Raw genomic sequence first — 27,906 nt, forward strand, 5'->3', positions numbered from 1 at the left:
ATCCAATTGGAATCATTTGGGTCGCAATCAGGCGCCATCACCGCGTACACAAATCAGTGGCCCGCTGTTTAAGGAAATTACATTACTTCAGCGTCATGTACATCTACATCTACATGGATACTTTGCAATTCTCTTTTAAGTGCCTGGCAGAGGGTTCATCGAAACTACCTTTACAATTCTCTATTATTCCAATCTCGTATAGCGCGCGCGGAAAGAATGAACACCTATATCTTTCCGTACGAGCTCTGATTTCCCTTATTTTATCGTGGTGATCGTTCCTCCCTATGTACGATGGTGTCAACAAAATATTTTCGCATTCGGAGGAGAAAGTTGGTGATTGGAATTTCGTGAGAAGATTCCGTCGCAATGAAAAACGCCTTTCTTTTAATGATTTCCTGCCCAAATTCTGTATCATTTCTGTGACACTCTCTCCCATATTTCGCGATAATGCAAAACGTGCTGCCTTTCTTTGGACTTTTTCGATGTACCCCGTCAGTCCTATCTGGTAAGGTTTCCACACCGCGCAGCAGTATTCTAAAAGAGAACGGACAAGCGTAGTGTAGGCAGTCTCCTTAGTAGGTCTGTTACATTTTCTAAGTGTCTTGCTAAAAAGGCAGCCTCTGGTTAGCCTTCCCAACAACATTTTCTATGTGTTCTTTCCACTTTAAGTTGTTCGTAATTGTAACACCTAGGTATTTAGTTGAATTTACAGCTTTTAGATTAGACTGATTTATCGTGTAACCGAAGTTTAACGAGTTCCTTTCAGCACTCATGTGGACGACCTCACACTTTTCGTTATTTAGGGTCAACTGCCACTTTTCGCACCATTCAGATATTTTTTCTAAAACGTTTTGCAGTTTGTTTTGATCTTCTGATGACTTTATTAGTCGATAAACGACAGCGTTATCTGCAAACAACCGAAGACGGCTGCTCAGATTGTCCTCCAAATCGTTTATGTACACTCCTGGAAATGGAAAAAAGAACACATTGACACCGGTGTGTCAGACCCACCATACTCGCTCCGGACACTGCGAGAGGGCTGTACAAGCAATGATCACACGCACGGCACAGCGGACACACCAGGAACCGCGGTGTTGGCCGTCGAATGGCGCTAGCTGCGCAGCATTTGTGCACCGCCGCCGTCAGTGTCAGCCAGTTTGCCGTGGCATACGGAGCTCCATCGCAGTCTTTAACACTGGTAGCATGCCGCGACAGCGTGGACGTGAACCGGATGTGCAGTTGACGGACTTTGAGCGAGGGCGTATAGTGTGCATGCGGGAGGCCGGGTGGACGTACCGCCGAATTGCTCAACACATGGGGCGTGAGGTCTCCACAGTACATCGATGTTGTCGCCAGTGGTCGGCGGAAGGTGCACGTGCCCGTCGACCTGGGACCGGACCGCAGCGACGCACGGATGCACGCCAAGACCGTAGGATCCTACGCAGTGCCGTAGGGGACCGCACCGCCACTTCCCAGCAAATTAGGGACACTGTTGCTCCTGGGGTATCGGCGAGGACCATTCGCAACCGTCTCCATGAAGCTGGGCTACGGTCCCGCACACCGTTAGGCCGTCTTCCGCTCACGCCCCAACATCGTGCAGCCCGCCTCCAGTGGTGTTGCGACAGGCGTGAATGGAGGGACGAATGGAGACGTGTCGTCTTCAGAGATGAGAGTCGCTTCTGCCTTGGTGCCAATGATGGTCGTATGCGTGTTTGGCGCCGTGCAGGTGAGCGCCACAATCAGGACTGCATACGACCGAGGCACACAGGGCCAACACCCGGCATCATGGTGTGGGGAGCGATCTCCTACACTGGCCGTACACCACTGGTGATCGTCGAGGGGACACTGAATTGTGCACGGTACATCCAAACCGTCATCGAACCCATCGTTCTACCATTCCTAGACCAGCAAGGGAACTTGCTGTTCCAACAGGACAATGCACGTCCGCATGTATCCCGTGCCACCCAACGTGCTCTAGAAGGTGTAAGTCAACTACCCTGGCCAGCAAGATTTCCGGATCTGTCCCCCATTGAGCATGTTTGGGACTGGATGAAGCGTCGTCTCACGCGGTCTGCACGTCCAGCACGAACGCTGGTCCAATTGAGGCGCCAGGTGGAAATAGCATGGCAAGCCGTTCCACAGGACTACATCCAGCATCTCTACGATCGTCTCCATGGGAGAATAGCAGCCTGCATTGCTGCGAAAGGTGGATATACACTGTACTAGTGCCGACATTGTGCATGCTCTGTTGCCTGTGTCTATGTGCCTGTGGTTCTGTCAGTGTGATCATGTGATGTATCTGACCCCAGGAATGTGTCAATAAAGTTTCCCCTTCCTGGGACAATGAATTCACGGTGTTCTTATTTCAATTTCCAGGAGTGTAGATAAGGAACAGCAAAGGGCCAATAACACTACCTTGGGGAACGCCTGAAATCAGTTCTATTTTACGCGATGACTTTCCGTCAATTACTACGAACTGTGACCTCTCTGACAGGAAATTGTAAATCCAGTCACGTAACTGAGACGATATTCCAAAGCACGCAATTTTACTACGAGCCGCTTGTGTGGTACAGTGTCAAAAGCTATCTGGAAATCCAGGAATACGGAATCGACCTGAAATCCCTTGTCAATAGCACTCAGCACTTCATGTGAATAAAGAGCTAGTTGTGTTTCACAGGAACGATGTTTTCTAGAATCCATGATACGCAGAACCAATGACGTTCTGCGCTCCAAAGATGGGCCGACAAGTTATTAAGCAGGTGGTCATTATGTTTTGGCTCGTCAGTGTCAAATAAAGAAGTTTGTTCAGTCAAATGGCGGAAATATCATTCAAACATGAACGAAATCGCTCGATATACATCATAATAACATTGTTTTTCATTTTGGCATTTTCCTATTAATTTTTGTTTCTGTATTTTTCAGCACTTCCTCCTTTCAATAAAGTTCGATCAATGTACTATAAGCACGATTCGCATGCAGTCAGAACCAGCAGCTTGTGAGGGACTGCCAGTGACATTTGGGCCAAACAGAAAGTTGCCATTCAACCTGCCTGCTTTGACCTGTGACATCATCAAGATTGTGGAACCTCTATTTGAAGTGTACACAACATGGCGACCACGAAGTCACGCATTACAAGCATGAACAAACAAATAGCAACTAGACTATTTAACTCCAGCAATAGAATGAAACTAATGGGATAACCGCAGGAAGTAGGGGTTTTTGGATGGGGACAAACTAAATACAGGGTAAGTACCAACACCATTCCAAAACAAATATTAAACCAAAAATAAAGCACACGAAATTCTCAACATTCGATACAACCAAAATAGCAAGAACGAAAACCAGTGGTATCGTAAATTTCGTAAAAAAACTCAAACGAAAAGCACGATACTAGTAACCCATGCAAGACTCGAAAACACGGCATCGCGATATTCATTTAATCTACATAGCTCAAACTATGATTTCAGTGCCAAGAAACCCACACACAACGCTAAAATCTAGTATCGCAAATTTCACTTCACCTGTTTTGTAACTAAAACGGAGCCCACATAACCAAAAACCACACTACAATAAAAAACAAATAAAAAAATACAAACCAAAGCCACCGTTACATAAATCTTGCTTGGTCAGCGCCCCCCCCCCCACCCCGAAAACTAAAAAAAAAAAAAAAAAAAAAAAAAAAAAAAAAAAAAAAAAAAAAAAAAATTTGTCCCCAATCTGTCCAAATACGAGTAACTTGATAGTAGGCAACATATACTTGCCCACTGCAACAAGTAATGACCTACTCGTAAATTTCTGTCATATCCGTGACTGACAAAAAAAAGAAAAATAATGTTAAATGTCCGACCGTAAGAAGTCGACGGCACTAATAATTCAGAACACAAGCATGAATCCATCAGCCACGATACGCGGAATCAAAGTAAACTACTAGCAAACCGTAGCAATTGTTGCAGTAACAGCAATGACGTAAGACAACACAATACACTTCAGTCACAGGTCAAAGTAGACGGGCGGAATCGCAACTTTGGGTTGTTCCGACATTAGGATGCACTGAATTATCTTTATAAACGATCAACAGCACAGCATAAAATTACAAGGAACTTACTTTGATTCAAAAGACACGTCGTAATTCTGGCATAGCGCTTGTTTGGTGACACGCGTGGTCTACGATAAATGCGGGCCTAGGTATTTTTTTCACGCTTAATATGGGTGTTTTCGAGAATTTATTCTCATTATCGAAAGGAAATATTCACACAGATATTAGATGCGGTGTTTATATGTGTGTTTTTCTGCCTCTCGTGCCCTGCAGTTTTTATTATGGTCAACTGCAATCGGACAGATTTCTTTTGTTAATTTTCCGAAACATCACATAAAATACGAATGTAAATACTTGTACTTGATCATGAGAATAAAGTCTCGCAAAGTCTTGTGCAAATTGTAAAAAAATGCGTAACTGTTGCAATGTTCCATTCTGTAAATCATAAATGCTGTTTCTGGTAAAGATGATCTCGTGACCAATTTAAGATCTTTAGCAACAGGCGAAAGCTAATCCAGCTTTCAATATAGTACTTGGATCCCACAATGCACCAATTACATATTATTCCAGAAACATGTGGGCGCATAAAAAAAAATCACCCAATGAGGAATTCATAAAAGTTATGTTTGGTTATTTGGAGTAGAAATCACATTTGTTTTATTTATGTATACTTTGAACAGACTTGGCTTTTCACACCTCCATCTCCTTCCACATCCTTTCTTTTTATATGTAAGCTTAACATCATCCACAGTACAGAAAATTAGATGCAGCTGATTGTTGCAGCTATTTCTTGAAGGATTGCAACCGCATATTACGGTTTTTGTAGTCAGCGTGCTTTGTGGTACGAAGAATTTAGTGTTTTTCATACTTAGCAATGATCACTATGGTGATAGCTACGCACCAAATATACTTCATCATTTTAATAAATACACTAAAGCGGGTGAAGCAACAAGTAAACATTGGCATCACTCTAACATTTATCAAAGATCTTTATAAAGCTTCCCTACTACATTGTCAAAGAACTGATCTACGGTCTCTGACACAGTCATATATGTGTATGTGGACTTTGGTAAGTATTTATCGTTGGCCACTAACACTACACTGCTGACGTCACACAGCCGTGTGCTTAGGTCTGTATTTATCGTAGGCCACGGGCGACACGGGTATGACGTCACATCACACAAAAATCAAAGCAGTAGCAGGGGGGTTACATGTGTCGCACGCAATATCGATGAGTCTAACTTACAAGCAGACGCTTTGACAGCTACAGTTGTGCTTATACCGCAAGATGAAGCTGTATTGTTTTTGTCTAGGGTGAAGTTGGAAACACTGATGCAATGAGATATTTCGCGCATCGCACTCTCGCGTTATTCTTTTTGTAGTTTACAATAAGAAAAACACTAGTACGCAAAGTTTTTGTTTGTGGTGTATAAAGCTAAGAAACACCTTATTCAAAAGACCAAGAGAGCTGTGAGTTTCAGGAACTGCTGATGGGGGTGCACGTTTTGTAAACAAAAGTAAAGAAAAACATAGGTAGATCTCAGTACGGATTTTCATCCCTCCAAATATTGCAATCGCGACAGGTGAAAATAACATCACAGTTGAAAGAAAACTCATCTGTGGAAGATATAAACTGTAGTTTAGAAACACGTGCCTTACCCGCATAACGTATTTCAAGACCTCGTACTGCCTGGCACATTCATTTCCTATCTCTCCTGCTTGTTTCTTACGCTTAGCTTAGCTGCATCTGTAAGAACAGTGCTTCTGCCTTATCAGGTACGAATGTCGACCTTTGTTCACTATCACGACGAATACAAAATTTAGGTCGTGAACTAAACTCAAAAATTTCAGAAACATATTTTCATGCAGACTATAACAGAAACTAGTCCAATCTTTAGTCCCGCCGAAAATTCACCACTGTGATATAATTCAAAACGGTACAAATGACGAATACTGCAGACGTCTCGAGCTAGCATGAATGATATGTGTATAGTGTTCGGTTGTTTGATAGCGTCAGTCCATGCTATATGCTCACTTAGGTTGGATACGACTGAATGGTTGATGTGTTTTTCACATATGTTTTCTACAAGAGTTCTTACTCACTGGCGTCTCCATAAGCTTTCTTCGCATATCAATTGTCTATCACCATTCCAGATGATCTGATAGGTCATTAATCTTGGCTGTTCCTACGGATAACGCTAAATGTTTCTCCACCTCCTCCATTTCAGCCATACTTCCCTGGGGACAAAAAACTTGATAATCTGTTACTGATTGAAAATCACGCTGCATTCAAAAGCAAATTAAAACGTTATCTGTTAATATCGGCGTAACGTCCCTCTTGCGTATACCAGCTGTGGCCCGGCCCATCAACTAACAGCGGGAAACTATTCCTGTCACATTGCCAACTTTATCCCATCATTACTCATCCCTATTTTCCGCATCTTTTTTCTTCCACCTCATTTGCTGACATTACCCTACTATTTCTCGGTCTACCGCGAATGCATCAATTTCTTCTCCAGATTTGATTCTTTTTGTGCTTTGCCATGAATTTCTCTTAACATGCCATTATTGCCATTCAGCAGAAACACAGATAGAAAATTACTTAATGAAATATAAGTATGGTCGACATTACAGCAGTACCAGATATTCATTTCTATATAATTTTTTTAGTTTTATAATTATGCAGAGCTGATACACTATGCGTATTGTGATGTTAACTAAATAAACCATGTCTGGTTAGATGTAAGACAGGGCCTGAAGGCCATAGTCTTGCCAGATGAAACAAATGACTGAATAAAAAAATTGTGCCCCGTAAATAAAACATTTTTGTGCGTCAGGCACGTATTTATTGTACCACTAAGCATTGTACCACTAAGCATCATCAGACGGCTAATGTACATTCTTGGTGTTAGTGACGAGAACAGAACGCCTATTCACGACAGTCCAAGTAGAAACAGGCTTCGTATGTTGCTGGTGGAATATTTTTTTCAGAAACAGCACTACTAAAGTGAAAAACATGAATTGTACGAGAGTAATATGAACTTATAAGTGAAATAGAACTAAAAAGACACGGACAGTTTAATGAGGTGACTCGACACGGCTGCCAGAGCTGTACAAATTTATTCTTTATTTTCTACCGTTTTTGGTCGTAGCCGCCATGTTCACAGGAAGAAACGAACTGTGACCTGTATTAGATCGCCTTTCCAATAAACTGAAAACCATGAGAATGAGAAAATATTAACAGAAGCCCGTACCACGTTAACAGGTCACGATTTGGGTACCAGCAAAAAGTTGACTTTACTATAGTTAGACACAACGATCATTAAGGTGATAACACGAGGACTGACACGTATCGCTACCTTAGTGAGTGTTCTGTTTAACCATAGTGAAGTCAGTTTTGTGCTGGCACCGAAATCATGACCTGTTATACGTGGTTCTGCAAGCACTTACTGAGGCTCATTGTTTTAAGTTTGTCGAATGGAAAGTTGAATATCATGTCCAGCTAAAGCACAGCTTTTTTTCCATCCTGTGAAGCAGGAAATCTATGGAAGTAAAGGTGTAAATGTTCGTTTGTACAAAATGGTAAATCTCTGCAAGTTGTCCAGCGACTGCTTCGAAACTGTGACACAACTTTGCATTCGAATATGCGCGTGTTTTTATACAGCTATTTTTGAATATACGAGAGTGAGTCAAACGAAAACCTTAAATTTTTTTAAAAAATATTATTTATTGTGCAGAAGTGGTACAAAGCTGTATCACTTTTCAACATAATCTTCCCCACGCTGAATGCAAGTCCTCCGGCGCTTACAAAGCGCATAAATTCCTTTAGAAAAAAATTCTTTTGGTAGTCCGCGCAACCACTCATGCACCGCGTGGCGGTACCTCTTCATCAGAACGGAACTTCTTTCCTCCTATTGCGTCTTTGAGTGGTCCATACATATGGAAATCACTTGGGGCAAGGACTGGTGAGTATGGTGGATGAGGAAGACACTCAAAATGCAGGTCTGTGATTGTTGCAACTGCTGTACGGGCAGTGTGGGACCTTGCATTATCATGTTGCAAAAAGACACCTGCTGACTGCAACCCACGTCGTTTTGATTTGATTACAGGCCGCAGATGATTTTTCAGGAGATCTGTGGACTGGTGACAGTGAAATGATCTAAAATGACGCCTTTTTCGTCCCAGTCAGCGTAACCTTCCCTGCTGATGGTTCTGTTCGCAACTTCTTTGGTTTTGGTGATGATGAATGGCGCCATTCCTTGCTCGCTCTCTTCATTTCCAGTTGGTGGAAGATAGCCCAGGTTTCGTCCCCAGTAACGATTCTAGCAAGGAAGCCATCACCTTCTCGTTCAAAGCGTCGAGGAAGTTCTTCACAAGCATCAACACGTCGTTCTCTCATTTCAGGAGTCAGCTGCTGTGGCACCCATCTTGCAGACACTTTGTGAAACTGGAGCACATAATGCACAATGTAGTGTGCTGACCCATGGATAATCTGTAAACATGCTGCAATGTCATTCAGTGTCACTCGGCGGTTGTCCTTCACTATGGCTTCAACTGCTGCAATGTTCTGTGGAGTCACAACTCGTTGTGCCTGACCTGGACGAGGAGCATCTTCCACTGAAGTCACACCATTTGCGAACTTCCTACTCCATTCGTAGACTTGCTGCTGTGACAAACATGCATCACCGTATTGAACCTTCATTCGTCGATGAATTTCAACAGGTTTCACACCTTCACTACACAATAACAGAACGCTGTTCTTCCCTGGTGCAAGTCGCAAGTGGGGCGGCCATCTTTATGCTGATACTGTGACGGTATGTGTGCATCTGCACTATGTTGCCACCTACAGGTCATTCTACACGCTGTTCGTGGCACGCTTACCAACTTACAGGATAACGGCGCGAAATTTCGATTTGTTATTACAAATTGAAGGTTTTCATTTGACTCATAAATACCGGTATGTAACATACAGGGTGTTTCAAAACGAATATACAAGTTTTAAGGCTTTGTAGTATTTATTACGTTCGACTTACAATTGTTAATAATACACAAAATGAAATAGCAAGTCAAACAGTTTTGTTAGTATACCTGTGCGCAAATGTAAGATTATGAAACGACCAACAGCGACTGAAGAACGTGCTGAACGGGTGAGAGTCTTTCACACGTAGCGCCAAGAAATCATTTCGGCAGTCTGGTCGTGAATTAGCAGCTTCAGTGAAGTCTGTGTAGAGACTTTCATGGAGACGCTTACAACTACGTCCTTATCGTTTGCAGTTGTTTCAATTTCTAATACTTACAGACTACAGTTTACGTGCCAACTTAGCCAACGAAATGTTGCTGCATAACAACCAAGATTTTCTGGATCGTGTTGTCTTCAGTGATGAATCGACATTTCACGTCAGTGTAAGTGTCAACACACATAATGTGCGCTTCTGGTGATCAGATAATAAAAGTTGCCAACTGAATGTTTCTTGTCCTGTATCCCTGCGGAAAGTTTATGGGCCTTTCTTTTTCGGTGAAGTAACTGTAACTGGTGTTTATCTTGATGTGCTACAACTATGGCCCGTGTCTCAATTGGAAGAAGCTGAACAACACGACTTTATTTGGGAGCAAGCTGGTGCGCCGCCTCACTGGCGTAACTCAGTACGCGACTGGTTAAACGACTTTGTACCCGATCGCTGGATTGGTCGCAAGGGCCCGGATGACAGAGCATTTTATGCATGATCTCCACGTTCATACACGATCTGACGCGATTATGTGTATGTGCCTCCGGTACCAGCTGATCTATCCGACTTTAGAAACAAATCAAACAATGGAAAATCCAGGATGAAATGTAACAATACCAGAAAAGGAAAGTTGCTACTCACCATATAGCAGAGATGCTGAGTCGCGATAGGCACTTTAGAAACTGTGTTATTGCAACAGTTACTCTTGACAACTGATCAAGGTTTCAGAGCAAATCGCCTATCGACTCGATGTGTGATCGGTGTTCACACTGAATAATGTGAGAAAAACTGTTTGTGTTTCTCTTTCATTAGGTGTATTACCTATGGTAGTGAGGCGAATGTAATATGTGCTTCAAAGCCTTAAAACCCTTATATTCATTTTGAAACACCCTGTATAAAGTGAAAACGTTATTACCAAAAATCTCGAAGACATTGCTATTGAAGTACATACATTTCTCTACATGAAGTAATTGTTACGTTATACTGTTACTTTATGCAGCAGGCGAAACGTTACCTGTTTTATCACGCAGTGCATACGTCACAAAAACAACAGAAAGGAAGAAGGACTGAAACTAGACAAGCTGAGGGCCTTAGTGCTAAATAAAACGAGCCGCCAGCTCTTCCCTACTATAAGCACCATAAACATACCGTCAGTGCTACTCCGCGATCTGATGACGTCACGAATCGACCGTTGAGTTTACATTCTGTTCCCGTATCTCAATATTTTCGCACAGTTTCGTGATGGGCAGCGTCACTCATGTGATCTACACCCTCCAAAACTCATTCCGAAGCAAGGCTTGCTGTGTTTGTTTGAGACTGAATCGTTAAAGCCTGTGATAACGTCTCCAGCACTGGAAGACGAAACGTTAGGCAGAGAAATGTGCCCTGAACTATGGCCTACAGTCCATAAAAGAAAAACCAAGGACGTAACTTACTCTGCACCTCGGCAGCTGCTGTGAAATCGCGTCTTTGGTTTGCACTAACACCAAGAGTGTACAAACGTAATCTCCATCTGATGATGATATGAACAATCGAGACGCTTAGTGGTACAACAGAAAAGTTTGACATAGTGACATCAGTACCCCGTTGGTTGAAAAGCATTTTATATATGATGATGATGATGCTTAAGGCATTGAAATTGGTCATATGTTAATAAAAGATATTTTACAATCGAGACATGAAAAATATAGTACTAACAGAAAAAAAGTGAGTTACACAGAAAACTTTTTTATTTGTATTTAATTATCACTTGCACGTCTTATGCTGCCGCCTTTTACGAACGAAATTATTATAAATTGGCTCCTTATCTTGAAATGCTCAGCTTACGGCCCTCTACTGCTCGCATAATTTCTGCCTTAGGTGTTTGGGTCAGCTAATGTAGCTTCTGAATAGCGGGCTGGCTGTAACCAGCTGCCTTCATCGTTTTCGCACAGCCTTCCATCTTTTGTAAAGCCCCTTTCACATGAACGGCTTTCGTACGATACCGCAGTGCTTGCGTTATTCTGAATTACGATGCAACGATGGATGCATGTCCAAAGGAACGTTCATCAAAAGTCAGAATAACACAGCCAATGCAATATTGTATTTACCTGCCGACACCGGGTAAACATTCATGTAAAATGTTCCACCTTTACGAGAATATACGTAATGGATCTACAAGTACAGCTTATAGACGCATGGCTGTCGACATATGGGAGTTTGTGAGTGGGCGTTAGTCGCGCTCAGATAGCCAAATAGGCGACCGCTCGCGATGAGCGGGAAATCCAGGTTCGAGGTCCGGTACAAATTTTAATTGTCGTCATTCCATTCTACAGCCGATGGTTGTCCATATTCGCAATTGTGAATACATTAAACAACTTTCATATATCAAACGACTTCTTGCGGTGAGTGAGTCTACAGCAGCGCCCCTGGCGTTACGTTCATGTACTGATAAGAGGACCGCTTCTACTCGTCATCGCAGATTTCACTCAAATTTATGGCACATGCAGAGCTCGGCCAGAAAAGAATGTGGTAGAAGTGGATGCTCCACATGGCGAAGCGTTGAGGGAAACAAGTATTTTTGACGCGGGTAGGGTGAGGCATGAACCATTTATGTTAGCGAAGTTTCCAGGCATCGGTTGGCGCAGATGAAAGACGATACGCGGATAATTTTTTTTCATTTTAAATTTTTACGTTACTTACACTGAAAGCAAACCGAAACAATGCTATTATACTGTACGAGGGGCGTTTGAAAGGTCCAAGAGATGGCACCACCGGCACGTATCGAGGTCATGTTTAGTTAGTAGCATCTTTGGAAAGAACGCATACCAAGTCTCAGCCATATTGGTCTATTTCTTTGTGTTTGGCATTCGTGTGAATCAAGGAAGTCGAGTGATTGTCAAAAAATGGACGAAAAAGAATTTAGTGTGGTGATTAAACATTACTTTATGAAAGGCAAAACACATCAGGAGACTAAAGAGAAGCTAGATAAACAATACGGTGACTCTGCACCTTCGATTAGAACAGTTTATAAGTGGTTTCAAAATTTTCGGAGTGGCCATATGGGTACAAGTGATGCTGAACGTTCTAGACGCCCTGTGGGGGTTACGACTCCAGAAATCATTGATAAAATCCATTATAGGGTGATGGATGACAGAAGAGTTAAGGTGCGTGAGATTGCTAGTGCTGTGGGCATCTCGAATGAACGGGCACGTAATATTTTGGATAATCATTTGGATATGAGACAGCTGTCCGCAAGATGGGTTCCGAGATTGCTCACGCTTGACCAAACACGGAATCGTGTGAAGTGTTGCAAGGATGGTTTGCAGCTGTTCAGGAAGAATCGACAGGACTATAAGCGTCGTTTCGTCGCTGTGGATAAAACATGGATACATTACAATACTCCTGAGACCAAAGAACAATCTATACAATGGGTTACCAAGGGAGAATCTGCACCAAAAAAGGCGAAGACCATTCCTTCGGCCGGAATGGTTATGGCGACTGTCTTTTCGGATTCACAAGAGATAATCCTCATTGACTATCCGGAAAAGGGTGAAACTATCAGATGTACATATTATTTATCGTTATTGGACAGTTTAAAAACCGAACTGCAGGAAAAGTACCGGCAATTGGACCGCAAAAAAGTCCTTCTCCATCACAACAATGCACCAGCACACATTTCAGCAGTTGTGGTCGCAAAATTAATGGAAATAGCATTCCAACTCCTTTCACATCCCCCCTATTTTCCAGACGGCTCCCTCGGACTACTATTTGCTCCCCAATTTGAAGAAATGGCTGGGGGGACAAATATTTTATTCAAACGAGGAGGTGATTGCAGCAACAAATAGCTATTTTGCAGATTTGGACAATTCCTATTATTCGGAAGGGATCAACAAATTATCACAGCGTTGGACAAAGTGTTTAAGTCTTAAAGGAGACTATGTCGAAAAATAAAAAAGGCTTACCCCAAACACGTAAGTAGTTTCTATTTCTTCACAGACTTTTCAAATGCCCCTCGTATTTATTAATATATCCATAGAAGGAAAAGCAAAGGAAAATTTGGAATGGGAAATAAAATTCCAGGGAGGGATTTTAAAGTCCGTACGAGACATTCGGCTACAAAATTAGATACTTTTTTTGTTTTACAGTTGATGACATAGAGGTGCTAGCCAGGGTGATACAGGATGCGGCGCGAGAACTTCCTTATTTGAAACGCGCGGTTCACAGCGGCTGATACGCATTGTTACGTGGGCTTCAGTGCAATCAAAAGTGCGAGACTCAACGTGCATTCAGGAAACAGTTCAACATCGCGCCTGCAGGTCGTGTTCCTGATGGGAAATCAATTGTTATGTGAGTAGACACCTTTATGGATACTGGAAGTGTGCAGAAAAAGACACTAGCATCTTCAAGAACCACCGGAACACCTGAAAACATCGAGAGAGTGAGTAAGGATGTCGGTTTCGAAGTCCCCCAAGCGATCTGCACGCAAATATGCAGCTACCCTTGCAATTTCTGAACGCACAGTGAGACGAATTCTTCATGAAGAGTCGAAAATTCATCCGAATAAACTGTCAGTGGTGCACACACTTCATCAACGTGATTTTGTTTCACGCAAAAATGCGTGTGAAGCCTTGATCGATGAGCTGCCTCACGAGGCGTTAGTGTTCTTCAGCGACGAGGCACATTATGATTTTGTCTGGCTGCGTGAATAAAGAAAATATGCGGTATTGGGGTGGCACGAACCCCCGAGAACTTTACGAGCAGCTCCTGCATACAATACAGGGTTATTACAAATGATTGAAGCGATTTCACAGCTCTACAATAACTTTATTAATTGAGATATTTTCACAATCCTTTGCACACACATACAAAAACTCAAAAAGTTTTTTTAGGCATTCACAAATGTTCGATATGTGCCCCTTTAGTGATTCGGCAGACATCAAGCCGATAATCAAGTTCCTCCCACACTCGGCGCAGCATGTCCCCATCAATGAGTTCGAAAGCATCGTTGATGCGAGCTCGCAGTTCTGGCACGTTTCTTGGTAGAGGAGGTTTAAACACTGAATCTTTCACATAACCCCACAGAAAGAAATCGCATGGGGTTAAGTCAGGAGAGTGTGGAGGCCATGACATGAATTGCTGATCATGATCTCCACCACGACCGATCCATCGGTTTTCCAATCTCCTGTTTAAGAAATGCCGAACATCATGATGGAAGTGCGATGGAGCACCATCCTGTTGAAAGATGAAGTCGGCGCTGTCGGTCTCCAGTTGTGGCATGAGCCAATTTTCCAGCATGTCCAGATACACGTGTCCTGTTACGTTTTTTTCGCAGAAGAAAAAGGGGCCATAAACTTTAAACCGTGAGATTGCACAAAACACGTTAACTTTTGGCGAATTGCGAATTTGCTGCACGAATGCGTGAGGATTCTCTACCCCTCAGATTCGCACATTGTGTCTATTCACTTCACCTTTAAGAAAAAATGTTGCTTAATCACTGAAAACAAGTTTCGCACTGAACACATCCTCTTCCATGAGCTGTTGCAACCGCGCCGAAAATTCAAAGCGTTTGACTTTGTCATCGGGTGTCAGGGCTTGTAGCAATTGTAAACGGTAAGGCTTCTGCTTTAGCCTTTTTCGTAAGATTTTCCAAACCGTCGGCTGTGGTACGTTTAGCTCCCTGCTTGCTTTATTCGTCGACTTCCGCGGGCTACGCGTGAAACTTGCCGGCACGCGTTCAACCGTTTCTTCGCTCACTGCAGGCCGACCCGTTGATTTCCCCTTACAGAGGCATCCAGAAGCTGTAAACTGCGCATACCGTCGCCGAATGGAATTAGCAGTTGGTGGATCTTTGTTGAACTTTGTCCTGAAGTGTCGTTGCACTGTTATGACTGCCTGATGTGAGTGCATTTCAAGCACGACCTACGGTTTCTCGGCTCCTGTCGCCATTTTGTCTCCCTGCGCTCTCGAGCGCTCTGGCGGCAGAAACCTGAAGTGCGGCTTCAGCCGAACAAAACTTTATGAGTTTTTCTACGTATCTGTAGTGTGTCGTGACCATATGTCAATGAATGGAGCTACAGTGAATTTATGAAATCGCTTCAATCATTTGTAATAGCCCTGTATGTATGACCGTTTGGTGTGTAATATCTTAAAGTTGGCATTATTGGCCCATGGTTTTTCGGAGAGAACGATAAGGCTGTGACGGCCACTACTGAGCGTTATGTTCACATGACTGAACAGTTTTTTCTTCCAGAATTTGAAGAAATGGATGTGGGAGATGTCTGGTTTCAACAAGATGGTGCCACAGCTCACACGGCACGAACATCGATGACCGTATTGCGTGAACACTTCTCCGATCGTCTCATATTTTTGGGGGTCGATCTCCAGTGGCCAGCACGCTCGCCGGATTTAGCGCCGTGCGGCTTATTCTTATGGGGCTGTCTCAAATCTTTGGTGTATACCAATCGCCCGCAGACCCTGACTGAGCTTCGGAACAATATTCGTGTTGCTATTGCCAACATCGACAGAGAGATGTTGGAAAAAGTGGACCGAAACTTCCGATTTCGACTCTCCGAATGCACTGCGCAGAACGGAGGACACCTTCAAGATCTCATTTTCAAAACTTAATGGAACGAAACTTTAGATGTTACTCTTTGCAAAGAAAAAAAGAATTAAATTGATGTCTCTAATACTTTCTGCTTTATAAATATTATAAATAAGTAATTTCCCGCGACGTACCCTGTATAATCGCAAAAAGAGTGGAAGCAATAATTTTTTAAGCATCCTGCACATGTTAAAAACGTCTCATTTTTACAATTACACTATTATTTAAAGTTTCTAGACACAAACCAAGCTTGGTTCACTTGCATAGCAGAGTCTATCTCACTGAACAGTTCGAGGGGCGTTTGAAAAGTCCGTGCAAAAATAAAAACTACTTACGTGTTTGGGGTAAACATTTTTTTTATTTTTCGACGTAGCCTCCTTTTAGACTTAATGCACTTCGTCCAACGCTGATCTAATTTGCTGATCCCTTCCGAATAGTCTGGAACCGCGCCACCGCTACAGTCGCAGGTTCGAATCCTGCCACGGGCATGGATGTGTGTGATGTCCTTAGGTTAGTTAGGTTTAAGTAGTTCTACGTTCTAGGGGACTGATGACCTCAGAAGTGAAGTCCCATAGTGCTCAGAGCCATTTGAACCTTCCGAATAATAGGAATTGTCCAAGTCTGCAATATAGCTATTAGTTGCTACAATCACCTCCTTGTTTGAATATAATCTTTGTCCCGCCAGCCATTTCTTCAAATTGGGGAACAAATAGTAGTCCGAGGGAGCCAAGTCTGGAGAATAGGTGGGATGTGAAACAAGTTGGAATCCTGTTTCCATTAATTTCACAACCACAACTGCTGAGGTGTGTGCTGGTGCATTGTCGTGATGGAAAAGGACTTTTTTGCGGTCTAATCGCCGGCGTTTCTCTTTCAGCTCTGTTTTCAAATGGTCGAATAACGATTAATAATATTCATCTGTAATAGTTTTACCCCTTTCCAGATAGTCGATGAGCATTATCCCTTGCGAATCCCAAAAGACAGTCGCCATAACCTTTCTGGCCAAAGGAATGGTCTTCGCCTTTTCTTGTGCGGATTCTCCCTTGGTAACCCATTGTCTAGATTGTTGTTTGGTCTCAGGAGTATAGTAATTTATCCATGTTTCATCCACAGTGACGAAACGACGCTTAAAGTCCTGCAGATTCTTCCTGAACAGCTGCAAACCATCCTTGCAACACTTCACACGATTCCATTTTTGGTCAAGCGTGAGCAATCGCGGAACCTATCTTGCGGATAGCTTTCCCATGTCCAAATGTTTATGCAAAAATATTATATACCCATTGATTCAAGATGCCCACGGCACTAACAATCTTACGCACCTTAACTCTTCTGTCATCCATCATCGTATCATGGATTTTATCAATGATTTCTGGAGTCGTAATCTCCACAGGGCGTCCAGAACGTTCAGCATAACTTGTGCCCATACGGCCACTCCGAAAATTTTGAAAAAAACTTATAAACTGTTCTAATCGAAGGTGCAGAGTCACCGTAATATTTATCAAGCTTCTCTTTAGTCTCCTGAGGCGTTTTGTCTTTCATAAAGTAATGTTTAATCACTACACAAAATACTTTTTCGTCCATTTTTTGACAATCACTCGACTTCCTTGATTCACACGAATGCCAAACACAAAGAAATAGACCAATATGGCTGAGACTTGGTATGCGTTCTTTCCAAAGATGCTACTAACTAAACATGACCGCGATACGCGCCAGGGGTGCCATCTCTCGGACTTTTCGAACGCCCCTCGTATGTCAGCGAACCACGCGCAACGCATCATTTCACCCAATATTGGCGAGGGTAACTGGTGAGGTACAACTGAATTTATTTTGATGAAGTCTTCTCGGGATGTGATTTCTTTTTCTCTCTCGACAACATAAGAACAGTTTTGAAGCTTTTTGATAAAACTGTTAGAAGACGAAAAACATTGCAGTGTTGCATTAGCGGAGTGCATTTGGGTGCAGGGATGAGGGGCGTGACCATTTTAATACTGCACTATGGCAATGCTTCTTCATTTTGAAAAATAAAGTCATGTAATTGTCGATTTGTTTGTCCTCGCCACGAGTCAATTAACACAAGAATTTTGTTTTCCTGCTCATACGGTTTCATGACATCAAATATAAAATATTTAACATTACATCGGTTTATTTTGTGTCTAAGTAGCATAAAAATTGCAAATAAAAACCAGGTTGCGCCTAGGGACTCGCTCCCACACGCGCCTAGGATCGCTGAAACAACCGGTTTACGATTACACCGTTTTTTTCCTTCCACGCCCGTTTAGTCTGTTAAAACCTCACAAAAGAACCGGTATCTGACGTAACCAATTTTGGTTCATTTATTCGCTATTTTCTGTAACAAACGTAGAAACTGAACAAAGACTGAAAAATTTTGACTCGTTTAGTTTCATGATATATATAGGTTCAAAATATTATATGGACCAAAAAAAAAAAAAAAAATTAGTCCATCCGCCGTGGTGATATGTGGTTGAATATTACAAAAAACACCAGTATTCTTATTGATTCCAATTTTTTGAAACTCTGCCCAAAAATCATGTTGTAATCGAGGTTCATACCATTATTTGGCATTAGGAGCAGTGAGAGCTAAAGGGTGGGAACGAAGACCGAAGAACTCTATTTTTCATGCTAATTTGTCCGTTTTCACGGGCTACGAGCGGATAAAGGTAGCACATCAACTACTTTCTGTTTTTATTGTTACCATAATTTCTTTCCTTTTTTTATTATTTCAGCAGATCAGCTGCTTTCTGTTTTAATTGTACACGAGGAATGAATTTTTGTTAAGTTTTTGTTTTATTACTTTAATCATAATTTCCTTCCTTTTTTATTACTTCATAGAAATGGCATACAAATCTAAACTAAAATGTCGGAATCGGTTTTAGCCGGTCGATTTTTCCCACTTTTTTAATTACCGATCTGTACTCTTTCCGTTCCGTCAACCGCTGCCTGGAAACCACGCTAACGTAAATGGCTCATGCCTCATGCCTCTAAGCGACTCGCGCCAAAGATGTTTTCTTGCTGACGGTTGGCCATCTGTAGCTCCCGCTTCTGTCACTTTCATTTGCGGCCCAGTCGTGCATATACCATAAAAGCGGACGAAACCGGTTATAACGAGCAGGCGCGGTAGCCTTGTGGGGCTCACATCTCGCGAGTATTTGTTAACCTTTACACTCCAGCGCCAAAATTGCGCTCGTTGAGACAACTGGCTGCTGAGCAGTTTGGCACCGGAATGGAGAAAGTGAGGATACAAGCGAAGAAAATCGATGTACAGGGTGTATCAAAAAAGACTTTGAAAAATCGTATTGATTTAGCCATTTCACCTACAGGCATGCTTTTGGTGTCATTTTATAGAAAATACATCAAGATTTTTTACCGTATAAGGTACCTAAATAAGTGAAAAGGTTATGTAGCACACATCCTATCCGAAGTCGATTTATTGCCAAGCTCGCTGCAGCACTTCCAGGCGTGAGTTATTCAATTATGGGGCAAGTTTCCGTTCTGAGCTCAGATAGATCAGCTTGTAACGGTGGAACATACAAGGTATCCTTGATGATTCCCCACAAAAAAAGTCAAGAGGTGTGTGGTCCGGTCAATGTGGAGGCCATGCAATTGGCGCACCCCAGCCCATTCACTTATGTAGTAAGCCGACATTTAAGAAATCCCGGACGTCTTACCTGTCAACACTTCATCTATTGTCCTTCAAGATGAAACCAAGACTACGTCTATAAGTCATTTAAATACGTTTATACAAATTTTCCAAGTTGTGAAGTCCTTCTTGACACACGCTACATAGTAACAGTATGTGGGAACATGCAGTGAAAATAAAGTTTATTAATGACTAAAGCAAAATTCACAGTGGTTATTCTTGGCAAAGATCGTGTGGTAAATTCTTCGCACTCACAGAAAAAGTGTTGTCCAAAACATTTCAAACATCTACAATTAATTCCTCAAGAAAATGTGTACAGTACTTCTAAACAAATCAAACAATATTTAGAAGGCAGTAAATTGCGCCTTTTTACTTCACCTTTTGTATTTTTTTTTATTTCTAATGTCAAATAAAATAGAAAACTGTTTTCCTTGTTAAACACATTTCTCTTTTTCACTAAACATTTTTCACCGAAAAGAGTTTACCTATTTACGTTATTTATGCACAGTGCAGCCTTTTACTTTGTTCTTCTTTTGTAAAACAAAAATACCTCTTTGCTTTCAGATACGAGATGTGATCAAAAAGAAACAAGAACTTTTTAATTTCACGGCTTTTATACTCCGATTTTCTAAATTTTTCATTCATCTTGTTGTTGCACATGTACCTGATGTGTGTATGCATTTTCAGCTGTTCTTAATATTTAATTTACTGTTGATCGGAAAGGTCAAACGTGTTTGGCGTACTCACCAAAGTCTTACTTTCGAAAAAGATGCATCAGAGAATTGGCATCAAATTTTGCTTGAAAAATGGAATAAAGTGCAGCACCGCATACGAAATGTTGCCTGTGGCTTTTGGCGAATCTATTATGAGTATGACAAGAGTTTCCGAGTGGTATAAAAGTTTCAAAGAGGAGAGAGAAGGCGTTAAAGACGATGATCGCCCTGGACGCCCTAGCTCATCAATTACTGACGAAGATGTGGAAGAAGTAAAGAAAATGGTTCTAGAAAATTGACGAATTACCATCAGAGAGCTTGCTGATGATGTTAGCATATTCTTTTACTCATTCCGACCAATTTTTCAGATGTTTTGGAATGAAACAGTTTGTTCCGAAATTGTCTATCGACCAAAAACAACGTCGCTTAGACAACTAGTTACGAAACCATACTAAAACCTATGCCCAATCGAAACTGCCTGAAGAACCAATACCGAAAAAATTTCGACAATTCGATCACATTTGAAGTTTCTTCTCACTGTTTTCTTCGATTACAGTGGCACAGAATATATGTCTTGTGTTCGTAAGGTCAATAAGGAATACTACCTTAAGTTATCCTTCGTTTGCGTGAAGGAATCCGAAGAAAACGACCGTAATTATGAAAAACTACTCATGGAAATTGCAACACGATAACGCACCCGCTCACGCCTCAATGCCTGTTTGTGATTTTTTTTTATTTTTTGGTAAAAAACGTAACCGTTATGTTGCTCCAGCTACCAACTTAGCCGGACATAGCCCAGTCCGAGTTCTTTCTATTCTGAGTGTCGAAGTGAACCGTGAAAGGACGTCGTTTTGCCACCACTGATGAGACAAAAACAGAATCGTTGAACGATCTGAAGACCATAACGAAAAGTGAGTTAAAAAGCGCTTCCACGGCGGGATAAAGCGCTAGCACAAGTGCATTATGACTGGGGGGCATTACTTTGAAGGGGACAAAGTTGATGATGAATAAGTGATTATTGAAGAAAAAATAAAAGTTCACGTTGTTAGTTGATCACACCTCGCATTTCATCTCTCTTCTGGAAGAAAGCTAGTAGGCAAAATAACATGCCATCGTGCAACGTTTGCAGTATGTCGATAAAACAAAGCAAACAACAGAATGAAGATTACGAAGACGCTTTAGTTCGAGAGCGCATTGCGAGATTGCGTTAACTTCCGATGTTAGTGTACGACGCCACACTCCACTGTTTCCGCGCATGCGCAGACTGCAGTATATTCAAGGTTGTTTAGAACTCCACACTCGGCACAGTCAATTTGATAATTGTTGTCGCTGACCCACTTGCGACATGGTTGGCGGCTGATTTACACGCAGGCACGGGACGCACACCCAAAACGAGGAGTCGGTTTTAACCAGAAAGTCGTTCGCATTCAACTGGCATAAACAGCAGACTCACCTGGCGCGCCGGCACCGCCACCGCCGCCGGACTTTCCAGGACGCTGCGTCAACGGCCTTGCCTCTGCTTCAGCCTCCATGGCCGCAGACTGGCCGTAACGGCTAGCCCTAGCGTCTAATTGGGCCGCGTTCTTATAGGCTCGCCGTCTCTGTTGATTCTGCGTCCGCGGCGGGCCTTATCGGCCACGAACGCCGACACCGCCTCGCGGTGTCTCTATACGGCACGCGCATGCGCCGTGCGTCCGACGCGTCGGCAAAGTTCATTTCACCGATCACACAGTCAGAGACAAGTTACACAACAGGTTACGCTGCTGGAAGTGGGTCGACTGTGCGCGTAATTCTCACACCTCAATTATCAAACTAATTTATGCTTCCGTGTTTTAGCATCTAGTGATAATTAGATCTGTTGCAAATATTTGATGTTGAGATTGATAAGAGCCCGAATTCCAAGTCACAGATCTCCGTTAACATCTAAGCTCTGCAACACTCTATTATTCGGAACAGCAGAAACAGAGATGAAAACGTCGGTAAGTTGACTTGGCGATTTCTGTTTTCATTCAGTAATTTTTTACGGCACCATATTTTGGGGCAAGTCTTCACTGAGCACGAAAGTATTTATTGCACAACGAGTAAAATGTGTTATCCATCGTAGAACCTCTTCTAGAGAGCTCTTTGGACAGTTGGGCACACTGAAACCTGTGTTGCTTGGTTAGTTTTGGGGAAGGGGACCAAACAGCGTGGTCATTGGTCCCATCGGATTAGGGAAGGGTGGGAAAGGAAGTCCGTCATGTCCTTTGAAAGGAACCATCCCGGTGTTCACTGACAACTGCCTTACACTGCATTTACTGCCTGGTGATCTACATCTACATGACTATTCTGCAGTACACACTTGAGTGCCTGGCAGAGGGTTTCTGAACCAAAACCAACTTCGTCCGAACAGGCATTGAAGGCCCGATGGTACCGACTGGTCGCCATGTCATCCTCAACTCGTAATTGTTACTCGATGCGGATACGGAGGGCCACGTGGTCAGCACACTGCTCTCCCAGCTGTTTTCAGTTTTCGTGATTGCAGCCTCTACTTCTCAGTTAAGTAGCTCCTCAGTTTGCTTTACCGGGTCTGAACACACCCCACTTGGCAATAGATCTAGGCAGACCCAGGCGGTCACCCGTCCAAATGGGAGGCGAGCTCAACACTGCTTAACTTCGGTGATCTGACGGGAACCGGTGTGACCACTAAGGCAAAACCGCTGGCTGTTCAGCGAACCACTGTCATATTATTTCTCTAACGTTACACTCCAGAACAGAGCGCGAGAAGGAAGAACGCTGAAATCTTTCCCTTCTCTTATTTTATTACGATGAACGATTTTCCCTATTAGGTAGGTGTCACTCGGAGGAGAAAGTTGGTGATCGGAATTTCGTGAAAAGGTCTCAAATTCAAATGGTTCAAATGGATCTGAGCACTATGGGACTTAACATCGGATGTCATCAGTCTCCTAGAACTTACTACTTAAACCTAACTAACCTAAGGACATCATACACATCCATGCCCGAAGCAGGATTCGAACCTGTGACCGCAGCGGTCGCGCGGTTCCAGACTGAAGCGCCTAGAACCGCTCGGCCACATCGGTCGGCGAAAAGGTCTCGCCGCAACGAAAAACGCCTTTGTTTTAATGACTGCCACCCCAACTCGCGTATCATATCCATGACACACTCCTTCCTATACTTCGCGACAGTTGATTGCTATTCAGTTGCCGGCCCGTACGAACACGTCTAGGTTACTAATACTTTTGGACATTTCCTTATGTGAATTGACACGAGCCTGTTCCTGAGCCACAGTAAAATTCTACAGATTCTATCGGGCAAGATGTTTCTCATAGCTAAATGTTCACGCAAAATCGCTTGTACTACAATTTTCAACAGGGTTAAGAACGCCACAATAATACCGTAAAGACTCTCGTACACGATCAAACAATTTGCCAAGCTTCACATGTTCGTCAAATAATTTGGCAGTGTGCTGCTTTGTCGGACGTGTTTGTCAACATAGACTGTGTCTGTCGTATTTGAGAGCAATTTTGATTGGTGGCCGATCTGACAAGCAGGTTTCGCCGTGTACACTTAACATTTGTCAAATAAAAGCCAGTTGCTCACGGGTTTTCGAGATGACAGACTGTAGGGTTTTTCGCCGCACTGTTTGAGCGAAAACGAATCTTTGTTGCTGTTTATCTCCTTGCGTCGGTAGTTACCACAATTATGGAAACTAAAATCAAGTAATTATGGACAATATAAAGAAAAAAAATCAGCAGTCTACGGCAGGATTTAATTTCGGCCGGAACGGCGTACCGGCACCTCCGAGGGTTTTTTTTGTAACTGACCGTAACACGGCACTAGATATTTAAAATAGTACACGTAGGCGAGGTGCTCTCTCTCTCTCTCTCTGTGTGTGTGTGTGTGTGTGTGTGTGTGTGGTGTGTGAAATATACACAAGGAAAGAAGAGCTTCGTTCCGAAGTTGTGATCGGCACATATCGGTAATCTTCGTGTCGGCTGCTATTTATACGAGGGTGAGTCGAATGAAAACCTTAAATATTTTTTAAAATATTATTTATTGTGCAGAAGTGGTACAAAGCTGTATCACTTTACAACATAATCTGCCCCACGCTCAATGCAAGTCCTCCAGCGCTTATTGTGTGCATAAATCCCTTTAGAAAAAAAATATATTGGTAGTCCGCGCAACCACTCATGCACCGCGTGGGGTACCTCTTCATCAGAACGGAACTTCTTTCCTCCCATTGCGTCTTTGAGTGGTCCATACATATGGAAATCACTTGGGGCAAGGACTGGTGAGTATGGTGGATGAGGAAGACGCTCAAAATGCAGGTCTGTGATTGTTGCAATTGTTGTACGAGCAGTGTGGGGCCTTGCATTGTCATGTTGCAAAAGGACACCAGCTGACTGCAACCCACGTCGTTTTGATTTGATTACAGGCCGCAGATGATTTTTCAGGAGATCTGTGGACTGGTGACAGTGAAATGATCTAAAATGACGCCTTTTTCGTCCCAAAAGAGAGTCAGCGTAACCTTCCCTGACGATGGTTCTGTTCGAAACTTATTTGATTTTGGTGATGAGGAATGGCGCCATTCCTTGCCCGCTCTCTTCGTTTCCGGTTGGTGGAAGTGAATTCAGGTTTCGTCGGCAGTAACGATTCTTGCAAGAAAGCCATCACCTTCTCGTTCAAAGCACCGAAGAAGTTGTTCACAAGCATCAACATGTCGTTCATTTCAGGAGTCAGCTGCCGTGGCACCCATCTTGCAGACACTTTGTGAAATTGGAGCACATCATGCACAGTGTAGTGTGCTGACCCATGACTAATCTGTAAACATGTCATTCAGTGTCACTCGGCGGTTTTCCTTCACTATGGCTTCAACTGCTGCAGTGTTCTGTGGAGTCAACTCGTTGTGCCTGACCTGGACGAGGAGCATCTTCCACTGAAGTCACACCATTTGCGAACTTCATACTACATTCGTAGACTTGCTGCTGTGGCAAACATGCATCACCGTACTGAACCTTCATTCGTCGAGTAATTTCAACAGGTTTCACACCTGCACTACACAAAAACCGAATAATAGAACGCTGTTCTTCCCTGGTGCAAGTCGCAAGTGGGGCGTCCATCTTTATAATGATACTGCGACGGTATGGGTGCATCTGCACTATGCTGCCACCTACGGGCCATACTGTATGCTGTTTGTAGCACGCTTACCAACTTGCAGGATAACTGTGCGGAATTTCGATTTGTTATTACAAATTTAAGGTTTTCATTTGACTCACCCTAGTATTACATTAAGTTTCAAAAACTTGAATTTCAGAACAACGGTTTGTAAAAAAATGATTTTTCCTTGTAAGTTTTATCAATAATTTTATAAATCGGAATTTGATGTGTGTGTGTGTGTGTGGGGGGGGGGGGGTTGCAAACTTGGAAGAGGTTCGTTCCGGCACCTAAAATTTTAGAAAATAAGCACTGGTATGCACACAGCGTACAAGCGAGAGTGCAACAAAATAATATTCTCGTTTAACCCTTCATTCATTGCTTCACATGTTTCCAAAATATCATCACTCGCGGCGAGAACACGGCAAGTGCCATAACCCGATTTCCCAGAAACTTCACTCAGTGGAAGAGGGGTCAAAATAAGCGAACACGTGTCTCGGATTATCCGTACACATTCGAGCGTTCCTGAGAAAAACGACGGTCAAAGTATTCGAGGTAATTAGTGGGCCTTTTTGCGATCAACCAGTCCAGTCGAAGCGGTGGCACAGCGTCTTGCGTGGCGAGCCCATACTTTTTCGCCCCGTGTTCGAAACCTAACTATTATTTTTATTTTTGTTTTTCATTTATCTACCCACGTACGTACAAAATAACCAGGTGAATGTTTTCAGTGTATACTAAAATAACGTTGTCGTATTCGCTTACTAATTGTATGTCTGCTGAATGAATTAAAGAAAAGAAAAAAGAAAAAAATAAGTGAATTGAAAAATTATTTGAAATTGTTTTCAATGTAATTCCTGTAGTGTATCTGGATTAATAATCAATCGGAAGCGGCAGTTTTCGGAAAAGTGATCCGCTGTGCGTGGTTTGCTGTGAAATTATCGCCCAACGCGTCAAATCTTCACCAATGTTAACGACGTTTCTTTCTCGAGTGAGATTCATACGAAGAAACGTTGCTGTGTCAAACTTACCTCCGCGCGATGCTCATGTTGTTTAGAATTTCTATGTTTCGAATGTTTCTACGATCGGTATCATCCAAGAGAGTGTACCAAATTTTCCTGAAGTATAAACATGAGAATAAAGTGTAAGAATTAAGAATTGATGTGAGAATGGAGTATAAGAATATGAGAGTTTAAAAACACAATCCACACATGTATTACATAATAAATGTATGATACTGTAAAACCCAGTTGTAATTTTATAATTAATATAACTCCTTTGTCTCCCCTAAATTGATAAGAAACATAAATAAATAAAGACAATATTCTGGTTTCGAACACGGGACACGAAAAGTGAGATGCTGAGATGCCAGTCACTGTGCCACGAGTTGGGCTGAGTTTATTGGGCCTAATATGGCACCTAAATTACATCTAAAACTGCGACGATCGTTTCTTCAGAAACGGTCGAGTTTCTAAGAATAAGCAGAGGCATTTGTTCGCTTACCAGAACGACATTTTCACTCTGCAGCGGAGTGTGCGCTTACTTGAACCTTCCTGGCAGATTAAAACTGTGCGCCGGACCGACACTCGAACTCGGGACCTTCGCCTTTCGCGGGCAAGTACTCTACCAACTGAGGTACCCAGGCAAAGGTCCCGGCACACAGTTTTAATCTGCCAGGAAGTTTCATATCAGCGCACACTCAGCTGCAGAGTGAAAATTTCGTTCTGGAAACATTCCCCAGGCAGTGGCTAAGTAAGGCATGTCTCCGCTGAATCCTTCCTTGCGGGAGTGCAAGTTCCGCAGAAGAGCTGTGAAGTTTGGAAGGTAGGAGACGAGGTACTGGAGGCAGTAAAGATGTGAGGAGCGGTTGTCAGTCGTGCTTTGGTAGCTCAGTTTGTGCCGGCACGGTAGCTCAGCGTGTCAGCGTGTTCGGTCAGAGTGCAGATTGTCCGCCCTCTGAAAAATAAAAAAAAAAAAGGTTGATAGAGCGCTTGCCTGCGAAAGGCAAAGGTCTCGAGTTCGAGCGTCGGTCCGGCGCACAGTTTTAATCTGCCTGGAAGTTTTATTTGTTCGCTTATTTTGTCTTCTCACCCACTGAACGAACTTTCTGGGAAATGGGAAACATGGTTATAGCACTGGCAATATGCTCCTCGTCACTGTTCGAAATCTACACAAGTTGCCAGATATCTCAAAGTTAAGGATAATCGTTGAGAAACTTGAATAGATCTTCGTATAGCCGTGTCTTCTTTTCCTATTCTGTGAAGCAGTTGTCACACTGCTCAACTGTTGCAATAGCTGTCTACAAGAGGTTCTACGATAGATATCGTATAACATTAGCCGTGATGTCGAACTAATTCTAACATATTATTGAAAGTTTGACTTCTGTTCGGAGAAAGTTGATGGTATCACCGGCTCTGAGTGGAAATATTTACTTTTAATGGGCTCACGTTTGACAAAGCCGTGAATGGGAAACAGGGAATTTGACAAACAAGTCTGATAGTTTACAGACGCCTTAAGTCATATGCAGCGAATGAAGGAAAACA

General features: G+C 42.7%; 1 protein-coding gene across 1 annotated transcript in view; it reads right to left on the reverse strand.

Moving 5' to 3' along the window:
- The window catches only part of LOC124595824 (sialin-like), a 124,518-nt gene extending 102,721 nt beyond the window's left edge, over positions 1 to 21,797 (reverse strand). The window contains exon 1 of the mRNA XM_047134718.1: positions 21,666 to 21,797. Within this exon, the coding sequence (XP_046990674.1) occupies positions 21,666 to 21,744 (79 nt within the window). The 5' untranslated portion in view covers positions 21,745 to 21,797. The remainder of the gene's footprint in view (positions 1 to 21,665) is intronic.
- Positions 21,798 to 27,906: the final 6,109 nt, after the last annotated feature.

This window comes from Schistocerca americana, chromosome 2 (genome assembly GCF_021461395.2).
Source record: "Schistocerca americana isolate TAMUIC-IGC-003095 chromosome 2, iqSchAmer2.1, whole genome shotgun sequence".
Taxonomy (NCBI): Eukaryota; Metazoa; Arthropoda; class Insecta; order Orthoptera; family Acrididae; genus Schistocerca; species Schistocerca americana.